The sequence below is a fragment of the Temnothorax curvispinosus genome, unplaced genomic scaffold (genome assembly GCF_003070985.1).
Source record: "Temnothorax curvispinosus isolate PA1 unplaced genomic scaffold, ASM307098v1 QBEX01016584.1, whole genome shotgun sequence".
Lineage (NCBI taxonomy): Eukaryota > Metazoa > Arthropoda > Insecta > Hymenoptera > Formicidae > Temnothorax > Temnothorax curvispinosus.
In genome coordinates this window covers 93647-115575 of record NW_020226364.1, presented here as the reverse complement: position 1 = coordinate 115575, position 21929 = coordinate 93647, and the positions used below count along the sequence as shown (strand labels likewise).

General features: G+C 44.5%; 1 protein-coding gene across 1 annotated transcript in view; it reads right to left on the bottom strand.

Annotated features, from left to right (window-relative positions):
* The window catches only part of LOC112466829 (POU domain protein CF1A), a 45009-nt gene extending 24720 nt beyond the window's left edge, over nucleotides 1-20289 (bottom strand). Inside the window, exon 1 of the mRNA XM_025035157.1 lies at nucleotides 15863-20289. Coding sequence (XP_024890925.1) covers nucleotides 17345-18694 — 1350 coding nt within the window. The 5' untranslated portion in view covers nucleotides 18695-20289 and the 3' untranslated portion in view covers nucleotides 15863-17344. The remainder of the gene's footprint in view (nucleotides 1-15862) is intronic.
* Between the last annotated feature and the right edge of the window lie 1640 nt (nucleotides 20290-21929).

Here is a 21929-nt window from a genome sequence, read left to right as displayed (position 1 = left end):
AGATACGTAAACGATGGATGAAGTCTCGCGTACGCGGCTCACGCTCGCTCTCCGTAGCCGGATTGTTGAGTGACGTCAGCGTCACCGGAAATGGAATGTAGGTAGCGATGCTTATTAAGCTTCAGAGCGCGAGAAAGGGAACTACAAGGAGAGAGAGAAAGAAAGAGAGAGAGAGAGAGAGAGAGAGAGAGAGAGAGAGAGAGGCAAAAAGAGAGAAAGAGAGCGAGAGAGCTCGATGGAACAGCGGTCAAAGGGAGAGAAAGAGGTCTAGAGAGAAAAACGGAGAGAGGGAAGGATGGCGTTCAATTGTTTCCTCCGCACACGCGTGCCGCGTATGCACGTAGGTACGTACCTACGTCCGTTCGTATATATAAAGAAGACGGCGCGGCGATGCGCTACGAAGATCCTAGTGTGGGCATCGGCTATTAAATCAATGCGCTGGTGTCAGGATCTGTTCACGCCTCGCTAATACACTCGTGGAATGTCAACGAGGTGACTACCTTGAGAAAAGGAGGCTGCTGCCGCTCTGTTGCAGCGGAATAGGAAAATCTCGCGAACCATAAGGGTAGGTAAAGACACCTCTTCCTGCGACTTATTCGATGAGCGGAGATTTTAAGATTGTGTGCTGAATGCCACGGAAATGTCGCGTGAAACGTCTCCCGAGAAAACAAGTAAAACGAGTGATCGATTCGTCAAAATCAAGCTTTACAAGATAAATGTTGTACCATTAATTCTCACCTATGACTAAATGTGAGATTGAAAGAGCTACCATGGAGTTAAGTTGCTTCAATAAATGCGATGATATATCGGTAAGATATAAGCAAGAATTCTATTTTTAATTACTTCACCCTTTACGATGAGTATAAAAAAAAATAATCGTACGTTAAAAATGTTTCCTCGATTGCTTAAGTTATTTGTGAATGAGGAATGAATAAGGAAGAGTGAGTAAGTTTGCGTGTGACCGCACTCGGGGAAAAGACTTATTCAGCTAATACTTGGATAGCGCTTTGCGGTTTGAACGCGCATTATTTTCGCAACGATCGCACTTCCATTTCCTCGTCACATCGTCTAAAACGTTTATATGTACGCGAGCAAGAACGATTGCGTCTATGCGTTCGTTATGCTCCGTGTTCCGAGAGCGAAAGAGAAAAAGAGAGAGAACCATTAAAGGAGTGGCGAAATGTTCGTCAATAACTAATTAACAGAAGTAACGACAATTTGTGGGTTCGAGCGACGTGCTCGACAGGCGAGCGAGGGGTTCTACGTGCGCGCGTATTCTATAATTAAAGCCGGCGTTACCTGGTCGCGCGTACACGTTATCTTTCATTCGTTTCTTGTCGTTACACAGAGTGTGCGTAACGACTTACTGTAAGAAGAAAAAAATTTCGAATAATTTAGAGGATGTAATAAAATATAATTAAATTAAAGAAATATACGAGCGTCACATATATGTCGGAAAATAGATAACAGGGAGCTTCTTGTTCTCGACAATATCAGTTACGTCGCTTTTGAAGGTATTGTGGTCGTTCTCTTTGAAACAGCTTATACCAATGGCAGCAAAATGTCGAGATCTACTCGTACCTTGCGAGTACGCGCGTGGAATGCCGACGAACAAAGCGCGCGCGACGGCGGCATTTCAAGATGAAGATGCAGTAGAGCGAGAGAGGTGTCGCTAAGTATAATTATGGTATTCCAGATAAGGTCGGGTAACGTGTAGTAACGACTTCGTACGCGGCTACCGGTCTCTTGTACGAGCGGCCACTTTTATCAATCGGCTATTAAATCAATGCAATGCCGACCGATCGCGGTGCGGCGCGGCGTTCACGCCTCGCTAATGCGCGATCCGTGGAATGTCAGGAAGGCGATCGGGATTGGCGCCGTGATAACGAGAACCGGAATCCGCCCATATGCCAATTCCATTAAACCACCCTTTCACGTCTCCTGATATTTTAGTACTCAAATAGGGATCGTACTGAGATTGACGCACCAATAAGTTATTCTTCCCTCCTACAATCACTTTATTCTCCTTTATCAAGATTTATTTAAGAAGGTTTCTTTGCGCTTGGATTACGTATTTGTACGATAGATATTCAATTTTTAAAAGAATTCTACGCGAGAGCAAAACAAAGGAAACATTATTGCAACGCATCGAGGAAGACGTAGAAAACGTAAACGAAATCCTGGAAAGAGATTGGATCAGAGATTCAAATGAAAGATATTGAAGAAGTCGACATTATAATTTTAGAAACTAGGAAGGCCAAAACGTTCGTCGGGTCGATTGGTATCGTCGAAGAAAGCGGCACGGTTAGCACGGATCCCGAGGACGAAGCGTCGCAGAGCGCAAATTGCAATGTGCACGCGTGAGCCCATGCAGACGTCGTGCTACGCCTATAACAATAATTTCAGTAGGTGTGAACGAAACCATCGGAGGAGAGGGATGAAGGAGAACACACGGGGAGGAAATGCGAACACGAGCCCCCAGAGCGCATGTCCGCCGGTGAATCGGAGGGGTTGATAGGGGTTGATTAGCGCCTGCGCCGCTTTCTCCCTCCACTTCCATCCCTTTGCTCTTCCCCCTTTCCTCCCTCCCCTAGGAAACGCGTCCCTCTCTTATCAGCCATCCCACTCCGTTATCATCCCCTCCTCGCATCTACCCCCTTCGTTGCGCTTCTCACTCGCTTTCGCCCCCTTCCGTCCATCGTTTTTCCCGTCGTCTCTCGTCTTTCTCCTCGTTTGTCCGTCCCTCGTTTGCGTTTCCCTTTCTCTTCTCCCAACTTTCCCTCTCTTTCTCCTCGGAGGACTCGGATTTTTTCCCCTGCCTCGCTCCTTCCCTCATCAAGCGGCTCTGTCCGTCGCTTTCTCCCCCCCCTTCTTTCTCTCGCTTGTCGGTCAGTTTCACCCCCTTTCGATACGCGCCGCTCATTGTTCGCGCGTGTCACGCATCGCCGAGGTGAAACCATCCGACGATTTCCTGGCTGGCACCTGGTTTCACGCGCTGCTTTTTTTCCTCTCTATCTCCCTGTCTCTTTCCCTTGTCTGCTCTCATCGTAGAAGCCGTTGTTACCGTTGACCGGCCGGAGAGCACACCGATCGGTGGATCGTGACGAGACGACGGAAAGGGGGAAGACGACTTCCGAAGTGACCGATGTCACTGTCAATGGCGGGGGAGCTAACGAGAATGTGACAGGTGTAGCGTCAAATTAGTACGTTTGTGATCCCAGTCCCGGAGAGAAAGGGCAAGTAGGGGCGGTGTAATCGGTAGAACGAAAGAGATGGTTTTATAATAACGATGTTTAAAGGGTGTCGTGTTTTTACGAACGCCATTTAAGGAGAGATTTAAACGTTTCACGCGGAGATATATATTGTCATGTGATGCGGTTATATAATTTTAGTAAATCAGTACGTTGTGTTGCATGATATAATTAAACGATTGATATTGATAATAACGAAACAACTAATGGACTATCGTAATTTAATATTGATTTGTCAAGATTGTCGTATGTACCTATGTATCATGATCAGTCAGAACAAGTGCGTTGAAATGAACGCGACGTCACCATTGTCATTTATCTTGCAATATTGCATGATCAACATTTCCTGATTTAATTTTGAAAGAGAAAAGACAGAGAAGTGTCTTTTAAATAGAACGTATGCAATTCTTACACTAAACAATTTAATTGTAACATGTAATTCGTTAACAATAATTCTAGCGTATTTTGATGTACAAACTCCCGTTTGGAAACCTATTTAGGATCTATATATGCGTTTAATTAACAGCGTAATCATAGAACGCATCGCGCTTCGCTTATTCTTCGTCGAGGAGCAATGACGCGCTGAGCTAAAGTGCTTACGTTTCGCGGGCAAATCTCGCCTTTCTGCGCCCTCCCGACTACCTGCGTGATGCCTCTTAATCAGATGCACATTTCCACACATAATTAAAGTCGAAATTCGCACATTAACATAATAATCTGCCTCGCATGGATACCCCTGGATGGCAGCGTCGGGCACTTAAACATCGCGCATCGGGCAACACCGTTCTTTCTCTTAGCACTATAGGAACCGGAAGCCACGTGTCAGCCACCTGATCGTCACCTCTGTTACGGACTGCACGACCGGCGTGCACCGGCATGCGAAATTAGGATCGCTCGCATCGCCCTAGCGATCTTTAATAACACGTCTTTTAAATCTGAAACAGATTCTTCCCTAATGGACACAGATTTTTTGTTTACACCAGTCAATATTTTGTTTGCAGCTTCTATTATTCTCATCATAATGCTGTTAAAGTCTATTAGATATTTTTTCAAGGATAAAACATAATACCTATCTTTTCAAAATTTAATTCTCGAAAATACACTTGTTGTCAGTGACTTGTCATCCAGGAAACGTTAATTCGATATCTTTGCTGAGCAAAAAAAATCGACCGTAAATTCATCAAAGAAAATGCGCTCAAAGTCGATGCGATGGTGGCTCGACATGCCCGATATATCACCGACAGGCATCGAACCGAGCGATGGCGGCGAATCACCGGGCCCACCGCGGCTATCGACGACCGCGATTATGATTATCGGCATTATCCCCGCCTGTCTTTTACTCTCTCAGCAGAGATTATACCCGGAGCATGTTTGCGCGCTTCCGAAGTGAGTAGATTGTAACGCGATACCTTCACCGTGACGCCCATTCGCCTCGATTGGCGGAGATCGCCACGCCGTCATCGTCAGGAAGCCGCGATCTTCGCCACCAGCGTAATCGTCGCGCGTGAAATTTGCATATTAATGTTCCGAAGATTTTTACGCCGTTTTTCCCACGTGTATTATTGTCGCCGGGGTTTCCACGACGTTATTTCGGAATTAATTCCGGAAATTATAAGCGCGTTTATCCGCGACCTACAAAAATTTATGCGCCAAGAATTTACAGGACGCTCTGTAACCCTTTCCCTCCTCACTGAACTAAAGCCAAAAGAGGAAATTGTTAAAATTGAGGAGCGTGAAATTTTTAGTTTGCATCGCTTACCTACGTTACACCTTTAAGATAAATCTATGACTCCTCTTTATTACTTTCTGATAAAACTTGATTATCACTCTGAATGGAATTATCTGTGATTTTTTAGACAAAAGATGAAGCATTGAATAATGCATCAGATGGTTAGTTTGCGCATGGGGAAGCCGTAGCAGGAAGCGAACGCAGGCAATGAAATCGACGGGTTGTTTCGCGGCCGCGCGATCATACTCTTTCGCCTTTAACGGCCGTAAAAATAAGCGCGACATAAACCGCGAACAATGCGTGTAAAAACCGATTGTAAAAATACCCTCACACTCGCGCGCGCGCGCGCGCGCAACCGCGTGCGAGATGCAGCAGGGACGAACAGGAGCGGTGCCCTGTGTGACCTTTTTCCCCGTCACGAAAAACATCCAGGAGAGGAGTATTATACCCCCGAATAGATTCGGCGGATTGTAAAAAAAAAAACGTCTCCGAGTATAGCTTACTCGGACGAGATTTACGAGACAAACGCATGCATTCGGAGTATAATGGTCAGTCATATTCGTTTGGCGTGACGCGAGAAAAGTGGTTAAAGAGCTTTAAATCCGTTACACAATTGGGCATCGCGTTAGAAGAAACGTTACGCACGCTTATCCCGTCGATATATTAACATCTTTAGCAACCCCTCTTGCACCTGTTAATTTTGCGGTGGTAAACTAGTAATTAAAGAGAAATTGAAGTTGTAAAACAGGAAGATATATCAGACCTGCTGTTTCAGAGGAATAATAAGGGGCTCTTTTTCTCCCTTTAACAAAACTAGAAAATTTGTAGGTATCAGTTGTTCGTTAGGAAATAATTGGCTCCACAGATTGGTCCAGGAATCTCAAAAGATTTTTATTACAGGTATCCATAGAATATTACTCTCAATATTTCTATTAGAATTGACTTCTTATAAGGTTTGATCAACTTAGATGCATTCTGCATTCTACAAGCAAAATTACTTGTTTGTACAATTCGTATTTTATGATCTGGTATTCATCGAATTGAATTCGCTTGTTTTAATAAATTGTATACGGCGGTTGTTTTTGATAAATCGATAGCAGTATATCCTGAAATATCGTGTAGAGGTACTTCGCGTGATATTTTCGTGTAACAGCGTGACGTTATTGCCGCATAAAAAGGCTTTCTCCCCCGTCATCCTAATCAACGTGGAAAAATTGGACCAAATGTGATATACCTCCAATTAATTCACGATCGCGTAGAATAATCACGTAGAAATAGCGCAGACAAACCGTCGAATTCGTTCGACGTGCGCTGATCTAAATATTTTCCGTTCCGGATTTAGCGTGTCGCGCCAACCAATAATTTCAGCGAAAAGGATCAGCGTTGAGACCACCTGTGTGACACGACGAAATGAACGTCGACATACTGATTGCGATAGCAGAATCTTGTTACGCTAAATCGAGGACGATTTCGGCTGCGATAATAATTTACTATTTGCCCTCCGAGTTTGGTAGCGATTAGTTTCATCGGTCTCGCGTAATTTCCCTCGCAGCGAGTATCAGACAGGAGAAAAACACGATCGAGAATGCATAATTAAACGTCGATCGACAAAATTGCAGCGTAAATACGTGCAAAATATTTTGAAATAATGCGCTTGAAATAAAAACATTAGATAGATCGATATTTTCCGTGCTAAAGTCAAGTCGTTAATTACGAAGAAAACATTAATCACATTTTTTTTCACATGCTTCATCTTTAATTATATTATAAATCCTTCTGCATATATAAACATGTTTATTTTTTTCTTTCGTCTAAAATTACCATTTTTCTTTGCACAGTTTTTCACTCGATTGTAAAACTTTTACGTTGATTCCAGTTTATCAATCGATCGAGCTATATTTACGTGACGTTTACGGAATAACAGAGGATACAGAGATTGGAATAAATAATAATAAACATGACGATATTCCGAGATCTCTCAATCAGATATTCCAAATGGCTTAATTACGAGCAGCGAGACTGGCCGCGGGATTCTATTGACGGCAAACAGTAATTAAATAACCATACGAATCTAAATCGAAAAGCTTGACGAACAAAAAAAGAAATACGTGTTACTTAATTAATTATTATTATTGAATGAAGCCAATGTTAGAGCCTTTTTTATTTCGGATTGCATCACGATTCGAGCAATAAAATCCCTGGGAGGAGGCGACTGCTTCTTCAAGGTAAAACATGCCACGATATTCGATTTCGCGATAAGCAACAACGACACGAGCCTTCGATGCGTAACCGTAGGCGTAGCGAGAAACACCTTCGAAGTCAGCCCGATGCGCGTTCGATGATGAGCAAACACACCAAGCTCTCGCTGGAATCTCACGAACGTTAGAGCAATGTTTTCCAACCTTCTTTGCGTAATGGACTGCTTCGAAATGATAAAACAATTTGCGGAGCATAAAGCACACACACGTTAAATAAATATATAAAACGCGGATATATATACTAAGGCATTAATAAAATGAAAAATCATTGAAAGTTATCAACTACTTGAAATATATAGTTAGATATTAAAAGCTCGACCGTGTATATCGACTAATGAGACTTTTAAATATATGCGTGTCGCATGCATACAGTTCTAATTACATAATTTACTATTAATTAATTTTAGAACGTAATATGTAATACACAATTAATATCCCGACTCGCATACGAGAGATCGTTTGATCAATTGCTTTAGCGCGAGTTGAACAATATTCTTTGTTAGTGATGCTAGGACATGTGCCCATCCCAGAGAATATCATAAACGTTTAATGGATTTCACTAGCGCAACACTAATCTCAAGCGTTTTTTTTTTCTCTGCAAAGTGCGATTATCCCGCTTGTCACTTGGCCGTCACGGCAATTTCGTCATATCGTGCGATAATTACACGCGATGCGATGTACGAAGAGAATAATCGAGCGATCGGGCGAGGTATCTCTCTCTCTCTCTCTCTCGCCGTCGATCGACAAACAGTCCCCGGACTTCGTCCATGGAAACAAGAGACAATCGCGAGGAAAAGGTCTTCGGAGAGATGAAGAGTTATTCAGGTTCGATCGATTATGCGTGCGAATACACATTTTTCGCCGTTTCCTCACGTCGCTCACGTTGTTCATTAAGCTCTTAATTAATGCAATGAAAGACTTCAATACCACCACGCCACGATTAAGTCGCGCGAATGAACTTTTACCGTAATTATTCATGGATACATCACGGATGGAAATGAGACGCGAGAGTAAAAGTGTTCGCCCACGGTGATCCGACAAAAAAAAAAGAGAAGACTTTAAAGACCTCGAGTAGTTTAAGATTTATCCATTGTGAAGTAAAAAAAAAAGTCCTGTAAAAACCCAACTATTACGAAACGAATGAACAACTGATTTTGGTCAATCACGTGTCCCGTATGTAAATACCTATTCGTTTTTATGAAATTTATCGTACTATTGCTACAGCTTTCTAGTCGCTTCAAAGTCTACTGACCTTATCTCGTGCATGGAATATTTACCTATCGAAACATGAATTATGCAGATTGTAATGATCAAAACCCCAAATAGGAATATCGCACTTTCGCATTTATTTGAACAATCAACATTATGGTACAAGAAATAATTTACAAGGGGGAATCGTAGGACGATTCTATTCTCACGACACTGACGTACATAAAATATCGACGAGGTAGAAAAAGGTGAGAATTTCTCGGCCATATAGGTGATGATGATCCGGCAAATAAAGCAAAACGCCAGGTGTATGTTGCACATTACTTTCATGTCATTTATTAATCGAAATTCAATAGTAATTTAGCTTCCGCCATTCTAACAAAATCGTGTTCACCATCACTCGCCAGATCTTTATTTTTACGTTAATATAATAATTAAGATTTAATTATATTAATAATATACAGCATGGAAAAAGAGGAGCGGGGGGAAAAAGAATCGTTTACAGATGCGTATTGTTTAACGATTTCGTGTGTATCTCTATAGATGTACCTTTACATGTCTTTCTGTCGCCTCTCTCTCGTTTGCATATCACTCATAATTCGCAACATCCACACGCGTTGACATTTCAAGACAATGCGAAATTATGGATCGAAATCAATATAATTTTCATGAATTCTCATTCTAATTGTCCCAGATATAAAACTGATTTTATAAGAAAATACAATGCAAATGTGAAATATAAGTACAAAATATTCAGAGAAAGATCTTTCAAATTTGAAATAAAAATTTAATAGAAAATAATACAAAAATACAAACGAAATAGTATTTCAAATATATTTTTATCAGCTATTTTAAATACACTGTATATACATACATACATACACATATACATACATGTATGTATATCATTGCATTTATAATATACATGTATATATAAAATTGAATTTATCGAAATTATACCGATTTCACTTTCCACGGGCGATAGAGAACGCGAATCGAAGAGTGCGGTTGTTTCGCGAAATCACGATTATTGTCAATTCCACAAAGAGGAAGGAAAAAAGAAACGTACCTCGGGACATGATCCAATTAGCAATTGTCCAATTTCGCGTTTGCGCGCGCCGATTCGCCCGGAAAAGGATTTCCTTAATTTCCTTAACGAACAACCGCGCTCCTCGACCTCCACGTGTCCGAACACGTTCGCCAGCAATCGCACGATGCCACGATTCGCAACAATTAACATCGATTTTCCACCAATCGCACGCCGTACACGGTCGCACACGTACCTTTTTTTCCTTCTCGCTCGCTTTGCGCTCCTTTCTTCCGTTCTATTTTTTCTTTTGCATTTACAAAAAAAATAATAATGTCGAATTTTTTGGCGCAGCGTCTCATTCATCGTTTCGCAATTTCGCATCAGTCTCCCTCGCTCTCGTCTCGGCGCCCGGAAAAAACGAACGGTCCGATTTGTTCAGCCAATAAAATCACCCAGCGCGATCAATCACCGTTAATTTCGATCCCGGGGACGCCCATTCTTTTTGCGTGAGAGTTAAATTATAAGCGTCCGTCGCTCTCTCGCAACGGATTCGCAATCGCGCACCCGAGCGCGCACCGATGCCGATGGGTAAAGTCGTTTGTCGATACAACAAAATCACTTTGCCAGCCACGCATTTGCCTCCCACCCTCTCCACTCTCTCAATCAAATTGTACAAACAAAACAAAAGGAAACGTTGTAAAATGTTGCTAAATTTTACGGGAATTGTATTTTCTTGTATCTCTCGATAAACAACGGCAGACGATTCCGTTGGCTCAACAAATCTTCTTTACGCACATTACGCATCTACTCGCTTCTTTCTCTCTTCCTCGCCCTCTCGATCGCCCTCTTTCATTAAAGTATGTGTGTGTGTCGTTTTTTTTTATCTTCATTAAAAAGAAAAAATAATAATAACAGAAACTAACATGCAATAACAAAAGATAAAATGGCGATTGACTTTAAATATCGCGCATATCACATACAATTCTTCGTTAACATCTCCGTTAACGCGTATTCTACACGATTTGTAACGTGACGCAATTACTGTTATAATACGCGAGTAATTAACTAATGCGAAAAGTTTGCAGCCGATGCGCCTCTCGGAAAAAGATCCCTCTAACAATATTCGTTTCGCTAACAGCTTTTTATGCAACAATAAAAAAGATCACATCATAAAATCAACGTGCAGTGCAATCTCCACAGCGCGGAATTTATAATTCACGAGAGCGTCAATTGAATTATGCGGAACAGCGTATAAAAAAAATATACATATGTATATGCAAATGGCGCAAGTGAAATCTTTTGAATCATTTTAATAATGAGCGTCGCATGTCAATCGCATCTACAACATTCATAAAATAACGCGTTTTTTTACGCTGTACGGATCAATTTGCAGCAATTTTTAATTGATTAATTCCGCAACGTCATTTATACATTTCATTAAAATTATCGAGATTACACTTCTCGTCGAAGTTAGAAACAGGTACTGGCAAGGATATTAATATTTTCATGGACACTACTTTATTAGCGTCTGCTTTATTAATACCGAGCTTGAGCGATGATACGTATGAGAACATTGTTTATAGAAATTATATTTTTGTCGGTGATATAACCAGTGAAATTCCTCGTCGAATAACTACTTTTTAGGCAAGCTTGATCCTCTCAAAAGCGAATAAACTCGAATGAAGTCGAAGATGTGTTTGACATATCGAATATATCGCGCTTAATCGAGGAAATGTGAGAAGAGTATACGGCGATAAGCATCAGCAGCCAATTGAGCAAATAATCACAGAAGTAATATGTATGACTGATAATAGTCCACGTAATTGCAGTAATCAGTATATCATATGTAATATATAGCAGAGCTGCTATTTTGAGCAGAGAGCGATGCGTTACTAATCATAAAAGATGAACTTTTCATTCTAATAAAGAAGAAATTATCTATTAACATCACATTTAGAAATATTTTCATACGATATAATGCTTAAATAAATTTCCTTAAAACTTTCATGAGGTGTAAATGTTGTAACTCGCCACGCGGTAGATTTATTCGAATCCTGTCATTCACGCGAGAGAACAGATATTTGTATTGTGAATCATATCTTATTAGTGGAGAATAAGAAATCGATTCCCAGTTGACGAGCAAGGCTGAACAAGATTTATATAATTTCTCTAGATGTATTCTACAGCTGGTGGTCCTCCGAATTAATTATTTATCAGTTTACGACAGTAATCATGTAGAAAAGAGGGTTGTTCAGAGAAAGATATTGTAATACTCAATGAGGCTGACGAAAAACATTAGCGCGAGCTTAACGACGACATAACGCTTGAAATTTCTTAGAGCGAATCTGCGGGAATATATACGTTTCTATTACGCCGGGATTGGTAAATGGACCTAACAAGGATTTGATTCGTCCTCGACGACGGCGCGGTGATTACGTTAAAGAAAAACGTCTATATTCCAATGAACGGGTAAGCTAACGAGCGTCGCTAATGCGAGAAGGACTCTATCCTCGCAGGAGGATGAACGGCCTAATATCGGATCTCATAAAATTCCCAAGCTCGTCTCGTAAGCAAATATGCTTATACCGATCCATTATGATAGTCATAGATAAGACCTTAAAGCGTTCGCACGATAGTACGAAGAGCGGATACACGTTAACTGATTTGTTAGGAAATGTTAATCCGTAAAGGGAACTACGATCGATCGTAATGAACGAGGTAAATTTTCAAGGTCGTAGTGCAGCGAGAATATAGATTAATCAGTGCACAAACGAATAAGAATGTGACTCGTGGAATTAGAGTAACTCCGAGAAAGTTTTTATTCAAATTTCTCGTTATTAGATATCATTATTAGCTTTTATCAATTTCACAAATAAATTTTCATGAAATGAAATAAAAGTGTTTCATGATTCTTGTATCGTTATCATAGTTAAACAAAGAAGTTTTCTATGAATAATGGTGCTGAGGACTAGATTCATTTGATAAATGGTCGAAGTCTGGTGGTCACGTCGTAGATACGCAATGGCTAAACCTCCTAAGCAGAGCCTAAGTTTTGGGGGGAGGGGGGGGGGGTTGGGTCCAATGCCGTGCCATTACCGAAACCGTCGAAGTATCACGGAAATGAATAGCCCGCGATGCGTTAAGCGCATTATAACGATCAAAAATTACGATGATTAGCGGGTCGTGCGGCGTAACGTTGGTCCGTCCGTAAAGTCCCCCCGGTGCGGTGGGGCCCTCCTTATTAAAGCCCCGTGACGCGCTCGCCACGGAACGATCGCGTCCCCATAAAAATCTCTCTCTTCCCAAATTGGGCCGTGAATTACAAGCCGCGGCCCCGGCGCACGTTTTCGCCCCCTAAACGACTCTTTTAGTCCGGCAAGTAGATACTATAGGTGCTATTAACGCGCCGGGCAGTTTATACACACCTAATGCATCGTTATGCGGCCCCGGCTGCCAGACGCAAGTACGACTCCGCGGAAGTGTATAAATTACCGTCGGCATTTCGGTAAATACGCGTAATGTCAACACAATAGTTTGGGCATTAATAGACGATGACGAACGGGTTCGTTGAACCACCTTATTCAAATAAGAACGCGACCTTCGAGTATGTGCTTTTTGCGATGACCTGACTCTTATAATGCGTCGCTTGTACTGTCATTCTAATCATGGAATACTATAACTATAATACTCAAAGAATATGAATAGTAATATAAATCTTGTAATTAATAACAATTTTCTAAACTTAATATTGTATTATTTCGCATACCAAAGAATGCTGCACAATAATAGAATCATAAAAAGATCATGAAAAAATGTACAAGAGCACCGTCGAAATAATGCATGTCTGGGAAATGACTTCATCGGATGAATCAATGTCAACTTTCGCGAGGAACGCACAAAATCGAAGTCGTGTGACAAGATCCTCGCAAAACCGGCAAATCAAAATCTTATCCCGGATTTCTCTCGTTAACACGTTGAAGTTGATTGCATGCCGTACAAACAACCGCGGAAAACAGCACCCGCGGACGCGCTAGTAATGACAACGGTTGCAGTAGCCGATGACGCCAGACAAATAAATCCGCGCGACACAGCGTGTAACGAGCCTACCGCGATGAAAAAGAAAAGGAGATGACGCCGCGCGTTTCGCGTGGGCATTCGATACACCGGCGCGATCAGCCAAGTACCACACAACGATTGAGGTGGAAAATAAATCGCTAGAGAGAAGGCGAAGGTGTGCGTCGGCGCTATATGGAGTTCGCGACCACCTACGCGTTTTACGACGCCAAGGAAGAGCCGCAAAAAGGCGGCGTGTCGATCGAGAGGGCTCGATAGATAAAAATATATGTATATAAAACGGCGGAACAAAGCGACACTGAGAGACCGAGAGACTTCGATCGAGAATACCCGCGACAGTCGGAGAAAAAGAAGGGGATTTTCTTCTTGCAGAATACGTCGCGCGACGGATGCTTCCTTATGCAGATCTAGAGCGCGATCTTCAGAATTAATAATTTATAATGTGAGAATTATACAGGAAATATTATTGAGCGTACTGGGAACATCGATAACGCTCGATTACTGTGATCAACGCGATTATCGAAGCGAGAGAGCGTGTCGCAAAAGAAACCGTGTAGATAGTCAGCACGGAGATGCTGAATGGAGCATCGAGACACGTGACTATCTACAAATGTCTTTTAAAAAAACATTTAAAAAACAGAAAGTGAAATCTTGACAAAGCGCAAGAGTAAAAACAGAATGTACGATCGATCGATCTCATCTCAATTTCGAGTTGTTGCTCGAGGGGCACAATTTAAATTTCTTAGAGGGTATAAAATCATGTTTATTTCTTATGAGAAAATCTGTCGATATAACACTAATCTTTTATGGAATAAAACATTGTCGAGAATTAACTAGATTAAATAAATCTTCCTGTATAAATTAAATTAAAAACAGAAAAAAGTCTCGAGATTGTCTCTAGAGAATAAACATTGAACACAATTTTTAATAATAATAATAATAACATACGATACTATATATATAAAAGGTTATTATATCACACGAAATTATTACAAAAAACATGATGTGAAAGAAAGTTCTCGCGCGCCTATTCTCATTATTTTCCATTTCATTTAAAGTTTAGAGGTCATAAGACAAACTTAATTTTACCGACGGCAAGAATAACAGCTTCGTCACCTTCGACCAAGTATCTCTGGGTATTTTATATCACGCACAGACAAGTGCAAATTAGTTACGCAGAAACAGAAACCGAAACTTAGCGAGACGATTCATGTATATAGAGACGATCGGCAAACAAACCAAAGAGAATTTGGTAGAAGCGCAGCCGGTCTACGTAATAATAATCTAAAATTCTACATACATAATAATCTAAATAAACCATCTCTATGCGGGAAATATGGTTTTTTTTTCCTCCACGGTTCGTACAAATATTCTATTCGAATTTTTTGTGCTTTTCGTCACACTGATATTTAAAGACAGTAGAATTTAATAACATAACAGAAGATAAATACGAGATTGTACGTCCCATATTATTCCTCACAATACAATTATACTGTACCATAAACTGATCGGATAATTAATAACTTCCACGTAAATCACACAGTTTATCATTGTCTAATACTATACTTCGTGACGTAAGAAACTTTCAGTAAATAGTACTGTACGAACCGTGCGCGTCAGCTTCGCATCTGCCTAAGCCTCTTTGAAAAAAAAAGAGTCACTATCCAGACAGGAGAGAAGACGAACGAGATGAGAAGCGGAGAGACAAAGGGAGACAGATCGAGAGAGCGAGAGAGGAAGAGTTCTTCGATATTATGCCCAGCAGCGATGGAAGACGCGAGATTCTCGGCTCCGCGGCGCTCGACTCCCGGGCAGTACAGGAGTACAGATATCGATGATATTAATATCGACGAGATGACAATAATAATAATTAAAATTATAATAATCGCAATAATAAAGAATAATAATAATAATAAGTGACAATAATAATAATGGCGAATATTATAATAGCGATAATAATAAATTCGCGTTAACGCCGGATTTTGTGCCACAATCACAACGTTTTCTCAAGACCAGACAATGAACGTCACAATAATATAATAATAATAATGATAATATATAATAATAGCAATATAATAATAAACATAATAATAATACAATAATGATTAGACATAGCTAAAACCTTCCGATCTATACATAGACATAAAGCTTTCGGATGTAACGCCATTCCGTGTGTCTTCCTATACATATACATATATATATATATATATATATATATATATATATATCCTTTTTCTATTTATATATAATAATAAATCTTCATCTATATAGACTTGTGGGTATATACACGTATATATTTATGGATACTTACTCTTTATACAGAAGGGGTTTTTCGCGTGAGGGGGGAACTCTGTCTTGCTGTCTCGCTAGGATTTCGCACGCGCTTTTCCAATACGCGGTCTCTCTTCGATGTGCATCTTGTCCTTTTATATATATATATAAAAATCTGTCCCTCTTTTTATTTTGTTGCGCTGCATACTCCTTGTCTCTCTCCCTCCTCTCATCTCTCTTTATATCACCTTCCTCCGTTTATTCCAGCTCCCGCGTCTGTTTTTTGTGCTCGTTGTCGACGACAACGACGACGACAATGACGATTCATGCTCTCTCTCTCACTTAACTTACTAGCTTTATCTAGTACATTATTTACAGTCCATATTTACTTATGTTACATCATCCGCCGGGTTTGCTCCGAGCAAATCCCGTGCGAACACAGCACTCGCTCCTTACGTATGTTTTTTTTCTTGACGCCCGTTCGTCCGTCGCGAATTTCGGACCTCGCGGAAGATAAGGGAGAATCGCACGCGCGCGAAAAGACACCCTTGCGATCCGTGTCTCGTGTCCGATATTCCCGTTTCGTTCGCGGGCGAGAGAGAGAAAACCTCCGTTCCTTTTAACCGCACCCTCGCCCGAGTCTTGCGCGTCCACGCACCTTGTTATCGAACCGTCCTTTCTTGGGTCGGTCCCCGTCGGAGACCGTCGAGTTAACCACTTCCGCTCACCGGCGACGATGAAACAACAACAACAACAACAGCGAACAGCCAACAAGGTCCGCGATCTAGCTCAGACTCCACGAACGAACGAACGGGCCCCGACCTGGCCGCGTGAAGGAGAAACGTCATCACTACGTGTCCGTCAATGGTACCCTTCGAGAGAACGCCACTGGGTCTCCTCTTGCGTCACGTCGCGAAAAACACGATGAAGACATTTCACTTATCACCGGGACATCGTCGATGAAGTAAAAATAGCTGGAACCGCGCGAACAACGGCGAGATGACGATGACGGTGATGACGACGAGGATGATACTTCGTCGATGAAAATATCTTAAAGAACTTCGGGCGAAGAACAATCACGATGTTCGCCGACGGCAGCGGCGACAGTCCCGGCACCGCGTCCTCTCCTTACTCCGTATTTTTCTTATTCTGTTCCGTCCCCGTGCGGCTTTCATCCTCTCTCCGGGTCTAGGCGCGCGGTCAAGGTCGACAAAAAAATCACTGACCGTGCGCGTCAGCTCCTCAGCCTCCCCGGTGGACCGGTCTCGGCCTCGTTAAACCCCGTTGAATCTCGTCGAACGAGCCACCATTCCGTACCTTCGTCTCGATAACGAGCGCCGCCGTCTGATAGGTAAAAAGGGCGCCGCGAGTCGGTCAGCTACGAGGTCGTATAACTGCCGGTGCGTGCCTGAAGGTAGTGATGATAGAATGGCGGCAGTGTCGTCGTCTCTGCCGTCGACGACACGTTCGCCGAGTTCTGCGAGGTTACCGCGAGGCCCAACGGGGGAGGCCCCGGCGAACGCTAGTGAGCCGCGAGCGAGTGGGCCGTGAGGGCCTGAGGGCTGAGCATTGGTGGACTGTGACTGTGACCCATGGGCGAGCCGTGCAGATGATCCTGCGGATGATAACCCTGATGGAGGCCGCCCTGGCTCTGGTGACCCGGCGGCATACCCTCCATCATGCCGTCGCCAAGTGTATTGGGCGGCGTCATTCTCTTTTCCTTTTGCCGCCGATTGCAGAACCACACCCTGACCACTTCCTTTTCGAGTTGCAACGAGTCCGCGAGAGAGGTGATCTCCTGGGCCGACGGTTTTGGCTGCTTGTGGAAATGCTGCTCGAGCGCACCCTTTACCGACACTTCGATCGACGTCCTCTTCTTCCGTTTTCTACCCTGGGCGGCGATCTTGTCGATGCTCGTCGGCGAGCCGGTCGTCGAGTCCGCCTCCTCGAGCCACTTCTGCAGCAGCGGCTTCAGCTTGCACATATTTTTAAAGCTCAACTGTAGAGCCTCGAACCTACATATTGTCGTCTGCGAGAAGACGTTGCCGTAGAGAGTACCGAGCGCGAGACCGACGTCCGCCTGGGTGAAGCCGAGCTTGATGCGTCGTTGTTTAAACTGCTTGGCGAAGGCCTCGAGGTCATCCGACGTCGGCGTGTCCTCCTCGCCGGCGCTGTGATCCCTGTCGAGAGGATGACCCGCGTGCAGAGGATGCCCCGACGGTGGACTGTGATTGTGCGCGTCCCTCAAATGGTGAGGTAGACCAGTCTGATGGTTGTGTAGCTGATGTGGATGTTGATGCGGATGCTGATGCAGCATGCCGTTCATCGCTGCGTGATACTGTTGGAGGGTGGTGGGCGAGGCCGCGCCACCGCTCGGATTGTAGTGCGCCGACGGGACGACCGGTGCGTGCCAGGAGTGCGGTGAGGCCATACCCGGGGACTGGTGCGGGCCCCGATGGTGCATACCCTGGTCCGTCGCGGTCGCCGCGGCCGCGGTCAACGGTTTCACATCAAGGCTCGAGTTTGCTTGATGGGGGTGATGATGAGGATGATGGCTAGTATGGTGCATGCCCATCGAGGCCGCCCAGGGATCGCTACCGGGCTGTAGGCTCACCCAGGGATTCGCCGACGAGAGACTCGCCGGATGGGAAAGTCCGTTCGGTGACGGCGAGCCTGTCACCTGATGGTGATGATGATGGTGGTGATGATGCTGCGGCGCCGGCATGTACTTCATCTCGCCAGCGTCGGCGGCGCTACGGGGCGAGCCCGAGGAATAGCCACCCACGGCGATGTTCATCCCGATTGTACCTGAACCACCATCCAGGTCGGTAGACACTGCGCTACTAACCGGCATGTACGTGGTAGCGGCCATCTACTTCCCCCTCGTCGAGAGGTTTCGCGAAACCCTCTCAGTGTGGTTCCCCACCGTGGACACGTCCACGGGGTACGTTTTTCGCTCGCACCCCTTTCGCAAACAGTTTTCTGAACTTTCCGATTTTTGTTAATATATATATATATATATAGATGGAAAGTATACGAAGATTTTATAACTCAGTGAAAATTCCACGAGAACGAATCGAAAGATTGTCGGTAGAATCTCCTCGCAGGACCTTAAATGCAGCTTTCGTCGATTGTCTAGTCACCTCACAATCCAATGATCCTCGAAGAGCAAATCTCTTAGTAATCACTGATCACTCGTTGCACAATCCACAATTCACGTCGACACACCGAGGACCAGACGAAGCTGGTCGTCGTTCTCGACAAAGTTTCGTCCATAGTTTCTCAAGAGTGTCATGTATGCAACAGTACGGCAACATCGACGAATCCGTAGCGAGAGAGGATTGTCGATATCCCGTTTCTCTCTCGTTCGCTCCGACGGGGTGGGTCCCCGCGGAGGAAAAGCGCGTTTCCAGATCGGAGCACCGCTCTGTCGTGGCGCTCCGGAATTTTGCTTCTTTCTCTTGCGCTCTCTCTCTGTCGTCAGCCCTGGGTGTCGCGGCTACTCTCGTTCCCACACGAAAATCACACGTGAAACGGAAGCTCGCCTCCTGGCTATGTACTGGCCAACCCTCGAGTCGAGTCGGGAAGTCACTCGCGACGAGGATATCGATTCAGCCGAGGTCACACATCCCTGGTGGGGATTCGAACTTGTCGAGTAATCACTAATCTTGTCTCGATGACGGCGACGACGACGGCGATGTCTACGGCGATGCGAGGATTACTCCGCACTGGCGTCGTGTCTGTAGCCCCGACGTGATGGACACGTATCGACGACAACGATGCACGACGCGACTGCACTCAGGGGTTGCCACCGCAGACCGACGACCGAGCAGCGAGCGACCGACCGACCGGCTCGGCGTAAAGGGACGTACGACGGTAATCGCGAAACGGAAGAGACTCGACTCGGCGGGAGTAGAATAGGTATATGATGTCGTGCGTGTATGTTCCTTCTGGTGGTAGATGTCCCTCTCTTTACGTGAGTGTACGTGTGCGTATACATACGGTATACGTGTATGCGTGGAAAGAGCGTGTGGGTGAGAGAATATAAGGAAAAAGAGAGAGAGAGAGAGAAAGAGAGAGAGAGCGAGAGAGAGAGAGAAGGAGAGAGAGAGTGTCTATGTATGTAAGTGTGTATGTGTATGTGTATGTGTGTATGGCGACGGAGGAGAGACGGGTTAGAAAGATCTCGCTCGGGCTCTCATGCGTTATGCATGTCGTAGCTGAGAGCGACTGACTGCCTCGCCTCGCAGCTCGCCCGAGGTTCCCGAGGCTCCCGGAGCCGCTTGTGGTGGAAGTTCGTCATGCGCGTCACCGCCGTGCACATCCCCACCGTCGCACGCTGCGCAGCTCGCAATTGGACGGGCTGGCAAGGTGGCCGTCGATGTACGTCAGCATCAGGCGGAACCTCCTGTGACCGCGCCTACGAAGGCAGGCGAGGCACCCTAGGCGCCAGTCCTTCTCGACCCCCCCTTGCCGTCACTTGACTACGTTCTCGCCTGGCTAACAATGCTCGTTCGCTGACACTGCCACCGCCGCCGCCGTCGCCGTCGCCGCCGCCGCCGTCGCCGCCACCACCACCACCACCACCACTACCACCACCACCACCAGCACCACCACCACCACCATCACCACCACCACCTCCATCGCCACCACCGTCAGCGCCGACGTTGCTGCTGCCGCGTCGCGCCAACACTGCCACACCGTGCCGCGCCACCATCGCCACACCGTACCGTGTCACATCGCGCCGTGTTGCTGCGCTGTGCCACAACCGCACAACCGTTCCGTTGCTCCGTTTTGCTCCGTTCCTGCCGTCGCGATTAGGAGAGGCGCGACTCGAGCCGACTCGACACGCGGCTCGTCCAGCGCTCATCCACGTTCGCCATGTGACACAGCTCCCCGCGACTTCGCTTCTCAGGTGCACTCAATACCTCATCTCTATGCGTCCCTCCATGTTCATGTATTACATCTCACCGAGTATCTCGTCGTTTTTCAAACGACGGATCCCTTCAGAAATTTTTCACGATCACGGTCAGCGATCGTTGTCGCGATTTCTCACGGCACGTGCGCGCGCGCACGCAACAGGTACTGATTTAATAACGAATAATTGTATGTGCGACTAGGCACGGTAGACGTCGCGACGCCACGAATAGTCCCGCGTCTTCGGGATAAAGTATATCTTGTGGGAATATCTGGGGCTATGAGAATCGTATGTGGGAATCGCGCACATGAGGCATTATTAATTCAAGTAATCATAAAGGATATAAAATAACTAAAGCACACAGTACACAGTACCCTCGGGACACAAATCATAAGAGTCTCATTGTTTCCGTTGAGCTTTTGGAACAACAAAAGTCTGAATATGAAAGTTCATTCTGCCGCGTCCTGCGATTCCCTCCACGAGAACGACGATAGCATACTCGTCACGTACGCAAACGAAAGATCAATTTTTCAGGCATTGTCGCGGTACAATCCTGCCCGTCGACAGTTTCATTTCCTTTTCGCGTAGCTCGCGGTGCAACAGGTGCACGGATAACCGTTGGTTTCGGCTCGTTCACTGATTACGCACGCCTTCGTTATCAATATTCTGCACCCCGCATGGTCGTCGCGTCTCGTGAGCAAATAAGCGACAAAAAGAGATAAAAAGAATAATCCGAGACGCGTCACAAAACTCCAATTTACAACTCTAGCAAAATTCTCCAAAAACATAAAAAAAATTATGATGACTATACACCGAAAATGTTTTCAATATACGAAATTCTTTAACAGACCAGAAAGTAGGATATGGCACGGATCCATATATGCTTTCCTTTACTTTACTTAAATATTTTTTAAAAGATATTTTACTATATTCGCAAAAATAATCCAAATTTGCAGACGTAAAACTTTGAAGAGGAATCTGAACGAAGGTAGATCGATCAATTGCCGATTACGCAACAGCAACAGGTACTCATTGGGGATGATTAATTATGGAGAAAGGCTGCCCCGATCTCGCCCGTGAGGGAGGGGCGGGAAGGGGGTGGTATCAATAAGAACGAGCCGAACACAAGAAACGAGCGAAAGCGTGTAAGTGTATTGAGAAGAGGGACGAAGAGAGGGGGAAAAGGAGT